This window comes from Sander vitreus, chromosome 4 (genome assembly GCF_031162955.1).
Source record: "Sander vitreus isolate 19-12246 chromosome 4, sanVit1, whole genome shotgun sequence".
Classification (NCBI taxonomy): Eukaryota; Metazoa; Chordata; class Actinopteri; order Perciformes; family Percidae; genus Sander; species Sander vitreus.
In genome coordinates this window covers 8,655,051-8,667,992 of record NC_135858.1, presented here as the reverse complement: position 1 = coordinate 8,667,992, position 12,942 = coordinate 8,655,051, and the positions used below count along the sequence as shown (strand labels likewise).

General features: G+C 37.5%; 1 protein-coding gene across 1 annotated transcript; it reads right to left on the bottom strand.

The window, feature by feature from the left end:
- Positions 1 to 17: 17 nt before the first annotated feature.
- Positions 18 to 6,999, bottom strand: LOC144516614 (neuronal vesicle trafficking-associated protein 1-like). The gene is made up of 5 exons (XM_078248057.1): positions 6,839 to 6,999; positions 6,410 to 6,563; positions 6,005 to 6,121; positions 3,387 to 3,497; positions 18 to 1,608 (listed from the first exon to the last, which is right to left on the bottom strand). Exons 2-5 carry the CDS (start codon positions 6,536 to 6,538, stop codon positions 1,408 to 1,410), a joined length of 558 nt encoding a protein of 185 aa, XP_078104183.1. The 5' UTR covers positions 6,539 to 6,563; positions 6,839 to 6,999; the 3' UTR covers positions 18 to 1,407.
- Positions 7,000 to 12,942: the final 5,943 nt, after the last annotated feature.

The following is a 12,942-nucleotide window of genomic DNA, read 5'->3' as shown; positions in this document are numbered from 1 at the left end:
GGGGACAGACACCGTGGTTATGGGATTTTGAGTGTTAGGATTAACCTATATCTTAGTTAAAGCATTACGGCGCTTAGAATTTTTTCTTTGATCTCAACTCAAAGGAAATGGAGCTGTTAACTGTCTTTAATTTCTGCACTGAGGGAGTTTCAGCATTACTGACATTTTACTCTTGAAATGGTTCACACAAATGTTCTTATTCATATATGCATTCCACTTGGATGTTGGTGTGAAATGTGGGCACTTTATTTCAGTTTTTCATTTAACATTTTTATGTAGCAAATGCACTTTAATGGCAATCCTTACATTGTTTGAAAAAAGTACATCATTTGTAACAGTTCAATAAGTTAAATGACAAATACAGAAGAAAGCATCGGTACAAGCGACTACTGTCAGATTGTTCCACTACATCAACCTAAGTCTAGCATCTGGCTACCAACAGCCATCTATGGTGACATTAATCAATGCAAAGCATTGCACAATACAGTGGCTTCACTAGCAATGCAAAAACATTCAATACAGTAGCATAAAATGTATGCTATGAAAAGTAACCATTAAGTGGCCAGCAAAGAAAAGCACATGGTGTTCACAAGTAGTTTAAATGAATGTAGACAATCATTAATGCTGGTTAAAAAGACAATGCATCGAGTACTTAAAACTCCTTAACAGCAGTATATGCAGAGAGCAGTATGGGCTGTGACAAAACAACACGATTAAAATAGTTATTTTTTTCGCTGGTTAAAAGGCTTCCTCCCGGTCAAGCCTCATTTATTCACAATATCATGACAGTAAAATATTTTGACACAGATGACCTCAGTGGCAAATATGCTGCAAACTTTGCCGCCTTGTGAGAAATGTACCACTTGCTGGATCTCATGAGGTCTGACATGCGCTATCAGTACTTGATGTGTTTGGGGGGTGAGCTCAAAGCAAACAGATTGTGTTTAGAGTCGTGCGTGCATGTGCGTTAAAACAAGCGACGCAGACACGAGATGGTGCAGTCATTTCACAATGTGAGTACTAAAGAGAGTTTTGTTACATATGTGTATGTACAAAGACAGTGAGTGTGTGTCTGTGTTTGTATCCGTGTGACTTTATCTACACGTTTGCCACTCTGTTTTTAAGTGCAAATAAATAACAACATATGCGATTCAAACAAACCATGAATCCACCCAACGGTTAACGCTTGCTTTGCTGAAAACTAATTTCCACAGATTTCCTGCTATAGTACACATCAGTTGACCAAACTACATCAACAAGGCAGCAGAGCACCTCAGGCAAGAGAAGTTGATTTTTCACCCACAAAAAGCCATGGGACTCTGAGGTTTGCTTGAATGGCACAACCATATTATTTATTTCTTTGAGCAGCAGGTTAGGCCACCTCCTGATCCCAGTATTCCAGGTTGGTTAAGCCAGTTTCTGGGCAGTCTCCGTCTCCTGCTGGGTGACCTTTTCCTCAGACATGATGGTCATCCATGGTGATACTGACCGGGTGATGGTCTGCTTGGCTATGTTGTAGTGGTTTATGAGGGTAAAGAGGCGCCCGCGGCCCCCAGGGCCCTGAGGGGGATAGTTGCCATACATCCCAGCCGGCATGCAGCGACCTTGCTGTTCCAAAGAGAGAGGGAACGAGATAAAAATACAGACGAGCCAATGTGAAAAGAAAAACAACACACTAGGTGACAAAATTATTATAATTGTTTTAGTATAATGGTATACTGGGAAACAAACTGTGATTCACAGTTCCCAGTTATATGAGAAGAAAAGACAACTGTGAGTTTGTACCAGAGCAAAAGATCACGCAGAAAATGAAAAACAAAAAACTAATTGAAAAACAACGTGATACAAACTAAGCTGCATTACCTAATCTATACCGTTGCCTGTGAAAATGGATAAGGCTTGTGCAGAAATGAGTCAACAGTCCTTAACTCCACTGCCACAGGTTTTATAGCAAGACTCTATCATTTTTGTGGCCAGCACTCGCTGTAGCTGTGTATTGGACTGAGCAATGGTGTGTTTTATTGCTTAATAATTAAATTTTTCATTTGTAAGTAGAGGATTGTATTACTTCTTATTTTTAAAGTTTAAAATAATGTAAAAACCAGATTCATTCATTCAGAATCATTTAGAAACCAAACACTGGTACAGTGAAAAAGCCTCACATTCTATAACAGAATCAAAAAAATGATTCTATATCTATCATGCCTACAGTAACCACAACAGAAAACTATTACATCTTTGAAAACGATTCTGATAAACTGGAAGGATAGATTTGTTTTGTTGGTAAATCTAACTTGAATTTCTTTTATCGTGAAAAAGATTCTTGACAAATTCAGAAAAACATTGGCCTGCAAATGCTTATCTTAATTGTGACATCCAGTCAGGTTGTTTATATGGCATATTTATTATATAGTAAACTAGAGGTGTCAAAAGTATTAGAGTTTAAAAAGACTTCTGTAGAAGTTGAAGTATCAACTCAAGCTTTTTACTCAGGTAAAAGTGTAAAAGTACTGGTTTCAAAACTACTTAAAGTATAAAAGTAAAAGTAATGTCAGGGGGAAAAAATAATATCAATATGCTTTTTCAAATTAGATGGTGAGACAATTGGAAACAATTAGCTTGTGGTACTTGGGTGCGCAGAGCTTGCAGTGTATTCGAAAGGAGTTGTTTTTGCATCCAACCATTTTGAAAAATTCTTCCAGGTACGGCCAGGGATGTAGAAGGGTTGGTTGGTCTTCCTGGCTACCAACCTCCTCGCTGGTACTTGGTTGGGACATTTCGCTCGAGTTCTCTTGAGTCTCTGCCACGGACATCTTCGTACTAGGCTACATACGTCTGCTATTTCCTTGCTGGAGTGTGACGTGATTGTGTCATGTGCAGGTGCGATGAATCGCGTACAAACCAATACGGTGTCGGAATGGTATATGTCTATACTTCTCATCCAACCACAATCAAATTCACTCTATCCGGATGGTGCGATTTATCTGGATAGGTTTTTGGTTTTTTGGGTGTTTTTTTCAACGATGACAAGCCGGAATGAAAACAAGCCGAACTGAAATAGTAGTAACGAGGCTATTTTTAAAATGTAAGGAGTAGAAAGTTCAGATACTTGCGTGAAAATGTAAGGAGTAGAAGTAAAAAGTCTGATGTAAAATAATTACTCCAGTAAAGTATAGATACCTAAAATTTCTACTTAAGTAAGGTAAAGTATTTGTGCTTCGTTGCTTGACACCTCTGTAGTAAACCCAAGACATGTATCACTCTTCAAAACTGCTAAAAACGCTTTCCAAAGTAAATAAAACATAAACAATGAAACAAAAAGATATTCACATTACCATATCACCATCAGGCAGGGTCACAAACATTGATGCTCATTAAGTGTTTACCGTGTAAACAAAGCTGTCGGGACAAGGCTGCTCGTACTGGTAGACCTTGTAGACGACCAGGAAGACCACACACACCAGGAAGGCCAGCGCACAGATCACAAGCAAGGTCACCTATGGGCGATACACATAGAGCTGTAACAATTCCACATTTCACTGTACGATTAATTGTCTCCAAAATAACTGCGATTCCAGTCAAATGTGTTACTTTTTTAAACAAAAGCAAGTTTTGAATGAATCCCAGGGTACATCTTTTGGTTATATCACTGTTACGTTACCCAGATGATGGTATAACACAGGTACGCTCGATGGTGTTTTAAGCCCCCGTCGTCTCCTTCCAGGCAGCACTGCGACCGATGACTTCAAAGCACCTAACCCTAATCCTAACCTTAACCCTAACCCTTACCATAACCATTGCCTAATCCCAGTGCTTTCTAGGCAGCGCTGCGTGGAAGGAGACGTTGGGGGCTTAAAACACTGATAAACCACAGGTACCATAGGTACACAGCCTATGAAGCAAAACCACGCCTATTTATTATAAAATATTGTATATTTTTCTTAAATGAACATAAAATGGACTATTACCATTATACCCCTTAGAACTTAAGCTAATGTGAGCAATTAATTGTGGTTAAACAAAGAACTGGTGATGTAAAATAATTGCGACTAGACCATTATGTAATAATTGTTACAGGCCTAGATTAGATTATAACAGCTCCATTATCAAACCTATGTCACAGCTCTGCTAAAGGTCTCATTCTCAAAGTGGGGTCCGTGGCACTCTGCCAGGGGGTCTGTGAAAAGTCTTCAGATTCATTCATTCAAATCATCATGTAAAACTTTGTATTTATTTTTCTTTACAAAAGGCTTCCTTGTTCAACGAACAGTATTTCAATTTTCAAATCTATAATAGTTTATAGAGTTGTAATCCAACAAATCTATAACTCTTTGTAAAATTGCATGTCTAATATCTTTCTAATACATTTCTCTTGTGTCTTTCACGTAACTAAGACTATAGAAATGTTACTACGTATTATTATATCAAGGGACATATACATGACAGGGTCCCCAGTGTATTCTCTATCTTGTGAAGGAGTCCTTGGCTAAAAAAAAAAAAAACAATTGAGAATCTCTGTGTTAAAGGACATATTTTCCTCCGCTGCTCCGCTCCGTCCTCAGGAGATGCACTCCTCCATAGTTAGGCCACTCAGGAGGTTGAATATAACCCTAAATGTTTCCATTTTGTATTGGGTTTTTAGCTATCTAAGTTAGGTTATCAGTTTTCTCAGACACAGAGTGATACTTATTGTGCAAAGGAATTAGACGTCATAGCCGTTGTATATGGTTATTTTATTACAGCTGTGAACCAATCAGACTGCTTGACTTAAGCTACCTGTTTTATAAATAACAGTAACTATCAGCCAGGCAGGCCTATAAAGGATATTCTGCACATAGTAACTCGACAGGAAGATGGCTTGTGTGACCATCTGTACAGCCCAGCTCTCACCTCTCAGGGGAGTTATGTAACGACTACTGGTGTTTCTAGGAAGTGGGAGGACAAGGTGTGGGAGAAATTGCCTCATTATCGCCGAAGATGTTGAGCCCCAAGGTGTGCACAAGCAATTTTTATGAGTCCACATATTATTTTGCTTGTGGGCAAATTGGATTATTGAGAAAATGAAACGGTGAAATCCAGATGCAAATGTGAAATTTCTGTCAGAATATTCTTGAGGGTTTCTTGGATTGGGAGCACGGTGCCTGCAAACAAGTCCTTTTTGCACCCAGTATGTTTGGCACAGGTTTAATTAGACTGTTAACAGCACATATCAAAATGAATAAAAGAATATTATTTATATCTGTCTGTATAAATTCCGCAGTTACACAGCAGAGCAGACGTAGTGCAAAGCAACAGGATATTAAGAAAGGACTGTTTGTGATGAAAGGGCTGCCTGCAGCATTTCAAAGCAACAATCAGAGGAAGTGAGCTGTGTTCTCTAAGACAGTGGTGTGCCTCCTTGACTTTCAGATGTCTGAGAATTAAAGCTCTTTTACTAAAGGAAGCTTGACACACCTCACAGAGACGGTTTCATCTGTTGATTTTGCATATCAAGTAGACTATTGCTTAGTCTGCATGCAGAACACATAGTTCATACATTTTGAAGTATGCAAGGAGGTCTTCAGTCACCCAGGATTGTGTTTTGATCTTTTCTTTTACAAAAGCACATGTTTTTGAATCATTCTATATGGTGTCACACATCTGCCAGCCAGGGGGGCATTGAGGGAGGTGGGAGAGATGCTTGCTGTTTGGAGGCCATCGCCATGGCAGCAGCTGAATTAATGAGAGTTTCAGGGCGGGGTTAAGTGACTCATTATGCATTATGTCTCCCTGTGTAGCCCGACAAGATGACAGGCTGCGCAGGACACAGGACATTAGGGTGGCCTGAGCAAAGAAGTATAACTTGGTCATTGGTGGGGGGATGTTATGACGGCAGTGACAAATGTCCTTAGCTGCAGGGACACAGCTGTCTGCTCTCCAAGCATATGCATGTGTAGTAGTGTGAGAGATATTGGAAATGGGATGATGTTCGAAACGCAGACGATGTCAGCAACATCATTCTTACCTTGAGTCGCTCAGATACGCCTTCAATGATGCTTATTGAGAACTCTGCGATTTTAGGAGATCGTAGCTTTCCCTTCTTGCTCTCACCATCATAGTCTGCCTTTGTCTTCACCACCACCTGGTAGAAACACAAAACACACACACATACATGAGAGAAGATCCAATCAGCTTTCAGGTATAGCTTCAGGAAGAAAATGAGAGTTCACCGAGGCAGGATGGGTTACATTAAGTGTATTGTAGTATAGAAATAATAGATCTGTAAGAATGAACAGTGGTTACACAAATAAATGTGTTTTCCTTGATTTCCCCTATCTTAATTGGATTAAATGGAATGATAGAAATACAGAAGTGAAGGCTCCCTCACTGTGACTCTCCAAATCAATGGAAACATTGACAAAAATCTTACCTTATCTGGTGGAGGAAACTGCAGCTGACTGGCATCTAGTGGTGTGATGAGAGGGATGGTGTCAAATCCGTCTTCAGAAACCACCTTGCCGTTATTTTTCTCGCTGAAATTATTCCCCAGTTTAACCATTTTCCCTGCACGAAAAAACACCAACCTGAAGGGGGGGGGAGAAGCGCGTATTACTCCATTATGGATTATTCTCAGCTCCTGTGTGATTCTATAAATCATTCAAGAAATCAAATCAATCATGTCCTTTACACATGCAAACAGCATTACAAATTAAACACAATGATGTGAGGCGCTTTTGTGGGCCAAGAGAAAGCCTGTTAACCACAAAAGCGCAGGAGAGGACACAGCAAGGCTTCGACATAATGGGACCGATGCATCACCGTGGAAAAAAAAAATGATTTCCCGCATCCAAAGACTTACCAGCTCAGCCGAGTAGCGTTTTGAAAACAGCGTTTTTCCTCCTGATGTGGTGACTTTATTGTTTTGTTAGGTGTGACGCAGCCGATTTGCGGAGAGGAGCTGGTGTACAATATGGCCAGCTGGGGTTGTGCGCCGCGTTCCCTCCGAGCTGGATGCTGCTGCTGGCGTCTGGCTGCACTGCAAGTGATGTAACATCCTTATCACATCCATCCATAGGCTACTCATCTGATCAGTGACAGTAAACCCAGGAGCTGGAGCCCATTCACAATCTAAATGTAGCCTACAAAGTATTTTTATTGTGTCCATTGATGAGGGGAATCCAGGGTAGTTTTTTTTTTTTTTTTTAAAAGAATTTCTACGGGCAATTATGCAAAAACAGAGCCTACATCTATAACATTTCAATTTGTGGTTTGCACTGCCGCAGTAAGTAGCCTATTGTAGTGTCTCCTACAAAACACACATAGCCTACATTTACAAACATTGACGTGATATGGAGAGATAAAGCATTTGAAAGTAGTTTTTTGAAAATCCTGAATTAGCCTATTGTGTATTAGTGGTTGGCTTCCTGATGATGATAGGCTACTTAAATCTCCTGAAAACTTGGCTTCAAATCTTAAAGTGGCTATTGTTTTTTTTTGTTTTTTATATAAATGTATCAAATGAGAATGTGACAACGTGAAAGAGGCCACTTGTAGTGATGAACCTACAGAGAGTTCTCTAGTTCCAGTTCTCACACGAATCTGCAGCAAGTTTCAGGTCAATGTTTAGCTGTCTGGCCACAACTTGAAGGTTTTGGTTCACTCTCACTGCTCTTATAGCCTTGTTTTCGGGTGTAGTGGGCAGAAAAAAATATAATAAAATACAAAACTTCTAAAAACACACTGTACACTACCTGCTCAGCAGCAAACAGCAGACAGCCACAGTTATGGGGTGCCGAATGTAAAAGTTCGGTTACAATGCTGATAATTGATATTGATTAGCTGATAAATTTTCAACATTTAGCGCATTTTCCTCACATTTGAGATAGAAATTATATATATATATATATATATATATATATAATATTTAAATGTTAAATCTAAATGTTATATCTAAATCGAAATGTTAAATCTAAATATTATATCTAAATCTACATCTAAATGTTAAATATATATCTAAATGTTAAATATATATCTAAATGTTAAATGTTAAATCTAAATGTTAAATATATATCTAAATGTTAAATCTAAACGTTAAATGTTAAATCTAAATGTTAAATATATATCTAAATGTTAAATGTTAAATCTAAATGTTAAATCTAAATCTAAATGTTAAATATATATCTAAATGTTAAATCTAAATGTTAAATCTAAATGTTAAATATATATCTAAATGTTAAATCTAAATGTTAAATCTAAATCTAAATGTTAAATATATATCTAAATGTTAAATCTAAATGTTATATCTAAATCTAAATGTTATATCTAAATGTTAAATGTAAATATTATATCTAAATCTTAAATATATATCTAAATGTTATATCTAAATCTTTAATATACATCTAAATGTTAAATCTAAATGTTATGTGTCGCCAAGTGTAAAGCTAAATATTTAGAAAATATTCAAATCCCCAAGGAAACCACGCCCACTGCAGTGGCTTCAAATCGCGCTGCACCCAGTGATGCCCCAGCAAGGGGTATCTCTGCTGTAGTCAGTAGGTACTTGGAAAGATTGTGGAGCAGCTTAACTAATCAAAATAATTATTGAATTATGATTGATTTAAAACAATATATCAGCTAAAACAGCTCAACACATATGTTAAAACATATAGCGAAGTAATCAATGGTAGAAAAAAATAGCTAAAAGTGGCCTACTGACTTAGCTAACAGTTGAAATGATTAGCTAAAAGTAATGGATGACTTTTGAAACATTAACCACACTTCAAGTAAAAGGTCTAGTTAGTAGAATTTCTGACCAAACCAACCTAAATGTTTACAGTTCAATTGCATGAAAATGTAAGAATATTCACTTTAATATGATAAATAGTGTGAACATACTGGGAATTGATAGGCCGGGGTATGCGAGTTTATATGACAGGGCTGTGGGGGAACCTCAGACCAGAAGGGTTGGAAAGCACTGATCTACAGTATTTTATATTATTGACCGACCGGTATATTACAGACATGCCTTAATAGTTGTGTTAATCACAATACCGTTGTTTGAATTACATATCTCCATGTGTGACTAACGTCATCCTTCCCAAGCAATCTAACATTAGCCCAGCATGGATAAAGTCCAGGTATGCATCCAACATATTCATCCGAACACAACTAAAATGTCACAATCCAGCCACTTGTAAGAAGTTTATAATACTGGTTACATAGCTAGTTATCTTGTTTTATTAACCTTAATTCTGTTTGCCAAGGCTATATTTTATTGGCTTGCAAAGTAGCTATCCGTTGCTAACGCTAACGTTAGCTAGCTAATTTATGTCAAAAAGCAGTAGCTAACTAATGTTACTGCCAAGATATGGTTTCATTGTAAGACAGTGTAAACACATGACAACACTTGACGAGTCTTACAACACCTCTCTGGTCTCTAGTGAAATCATATCTTGGCGTAGTTAGCTAACGTTTCTGCTTTTTGAGATAAATTAGCGTTAGCAACGGATAGCTCCTTCACAAGCTAATATAGCAACATAATTCAGGTTAATAAAATACGGTAATGTAACCTAAGTATTGAAAACTACTTACATGTGGCTATAGAGTGACAGGCCTACTGCTGTTCAGTCTCGCATCGCGAGACCTAGCTAACTTAGCTAGTTACAGTGCTGCGAGGCCTGTTCAGATGACATGTCGGCTGCAGTGTGTGAGCTAGCTAGATTGCTTGTGAAGGATGAGTCAAACTAACGTTAAACACACAAGGAGATATGAGTCAAACAAAACAACGGCATTATAGTACACAAAAATATTAAGACATTTCTGTGATATAAGTCAATAATACAAAATACTGACCGAAATGACCGAAAAATTGTAACCGAACTTTTACATTCGGCACCCCATACACAGTATTACTAGCTGGTGAACATATAGTGGAGCGTTTAGCAGCTAAAGAGACAGATGTTTCCCTTAGAGTTGGTGGGGAACAAAAACAGAGCTAAAAGAGAGTGAATATTATACTAACATTCAGCAGGTGGCCACAAACACTGTACATGTTGCTCCATAACTGCTGGATGTGTAAATAAGCCACTGGTTACACAAGTTTACCATATCAATGTAAAATGTAATGGGATGTCAATGTTCAGAACATGTTTCCACTGCCCCCAAGTGGCCAAATAACTCAGTTATTTCAGGTTTAAAGAGTAACTTCTGGTTGAAAGTTTCAAGCCTGTCTCAATTCTGGTTGGGTGTGGTAAGAAGGGTGCTCTGTTGCACCTGTAATACCTAACAGTGATGTCACAGTGTCCTGGAGTACACCTGTACATCATGGCAGCAAGGTGAGAGGTTAGACCACCACATCAGCAAATATTTTTAGTGGGTGTTTAATTACTCTTTAAAGCTCCTGAAAACTTGGCTTCAAATCAAGTCAATCAATCAGTTCTATAACCTTAAATATTAATGAATTAAAAAAAAACATAATCCTAAGGTATTATTTATTAAAACAAAAACACTAATTGTCGCCCCTGAAAGTAGAATCCCTCAGATAAGGCAGCATATTGGTGACTTAGGCTCGTCTGTCCAGTCGAGCCTCAGGAGCTTAGGTGTTGTTTTTGATTCAGCCATGTCCTTGGAGCACCACTCTAAACAATTAGTTAGAAACTGTTTCTTCCATCTGAGGAATATTTCCAAATTAAGAACACTAGTGTCAAAGGGTGAGTTGGAGATGATCATTCATGCTTTCATTTCCTCTCGCTTAAATTACTCCTAACAGTCTTTTTACCTGTTTGAGTAAGAAGGAGCTTTACTGTCTCCAGGCTGTTCAGAACTCTGCTGCAAGGCTTTTAACTCACATTAACAAAAGAGCACACATCACGCCTGTTTTAGCAGCACTTCACTGGTTAGATTAGATTCAATTAGATTAGATTCAACTTTATTGTCATTGTGCAGAGTACAAGTACAAAGACAACGAAATGCAGTTTGCATCCAACCAGAAGTGCAAAAAGAGCGGAAAAGTGCAATGTGATATTCAAGTATAGACAGGACAAGAAATATAGTGCAGTGTAGACAGTAGTGTACAGTTGGTTTACAGAAGGTGGTTTAGAGTAATATAAATGAAATATAAATGTGTGCAGTGTATTAGCAGTTACCTTATAAGAGCGGAATAAATATGGCTATGTAATATGAACAATGTATGAACATGTACAAATATGTGCAATGTGGCAGCAGTAACATTATAATAGTAGTAAAAAATAATATAGATAAATGCAGTGTATTATTATAAGAAAAACAGAATAAAATATGGATATTCAGTATGAACCATATAGACAGATATGTACAGTATGTACAGCTATGTGCAGTGTGTTAACAGTACCATTGTAGTGCAGAAACAGTAACATTATAAGAGTAGTGAGAATAAGTGTATGTGCAGGATGAATAGTATGAAGAGCAGTAGAATATGGCTATGTAAAAGTGTAGTTACAGTATGTACCAGTCCAGTATAGAATTCAATTTAAAATCCTGGTCCTTACTTTTAGAACTCTGCATGGTCAAGTTCCTCCCTACATACAGCTTCATACTCCCACCCGTAGTCTGAGGTCATTAGGTCAGAGGCTATTAGTGGTTCCCCGCACTCAGTTTAAAACTAGAGGGGATCGATCCTTCCAAGCAGTAGCTCCTAGGCTGTGGAATGTCTTGCTTCCCTCTCTACGTTGTGTGAATTCTGTTGAATCTTTTAAAAAGCAATTAAAGAAGTTAGACGAGGGGTTTTTATGGTTGTTTGTTATGAATTCTATTTGTATTTAAATGTTCTTGTATTTTAATTTGTTGTGTTGTATTACATTTTATTGTGAAGCACTTTGTGATTTTTATCTGTGAAAGGTGCTATACAAATAAACTTTACTTACTTACTTACTTTATTCCATTTAACATTTAAAAACTCTGTCTGACGCTGACACCAGACACTGATCAGCTGGATCAGGATTTTGTGGTGTGGTTTTAATCAGATATGATTGACAGTAACCAAACAACCCAGTATGTGATATCACCTTTTTCTAATGCTGCAAAAAATACATACAATTGAATTAAAATCAAATGTCCTGTTATAGGTTATTCAAATGTTTTTTTTTAAATAGGCCAATATTTTTATAGAAATGTGTGAGCACAACTCTGCCCCAGTCTGTGCGTCTGACTTTATCTTCTGTCAATAATGCTTGTAAGATGACTTTTGACAGACTTTTTTATGTGTTGTTTTGTAGGCCAACTCCTATGGGTAATTGTTGTGCGTGGATTTGGAGTTCACCTCCTACCAGTGCATTCAGTTCAGCATTCTTCAGCATCATCATTTTTGCATAGTAAAGCTGAGTATACCCTCTGTTTATCAGCATGCAATGAGTTAGAATAGCTTAGAGAAAAAAAAAGCTAAAACAGAAATCTCTCAAGTGAAATAATGAAAACTGTTCTAGCTTTGGCAGGAAATAGTATGTTCAGGATCCAAAAGCTGATGGGGAAAATAGGTTTTCAGGGCCTTTAAGTGACAGTAGAACAGAGTGTGGTTCTGTAGTGATTGACTGTCATCTTTTAACTGATATTACACAGCAATGACTTTGCAGACTATATGCTTAAATGTCCAAATGGGTATATTTCCCAGATTTGGTCATGAATAGTTCCCCATGTATCAGATTTGGTCTGTAGCCTATGAATACAAATTATTAAAAATAAATAAATAAATTTAAAAAAAAACATCATGTCATGAATCAGTCTGTGTGACTGTGCGTGAAACTTAGATCTTCAAAAATGTTGGGATCCATTAGGCTAAGATACATTGTAGTTATAGTTCAATTATCACCTTGAATTATTAACAAACACTCCACCAAGCATTCAGTACATAACATTTAGATTTTACTAAGCCCTTTATATCACCTCATCATAGTACCTATATTAGTAGTGGTGAAATGAAGATGTGTCTGT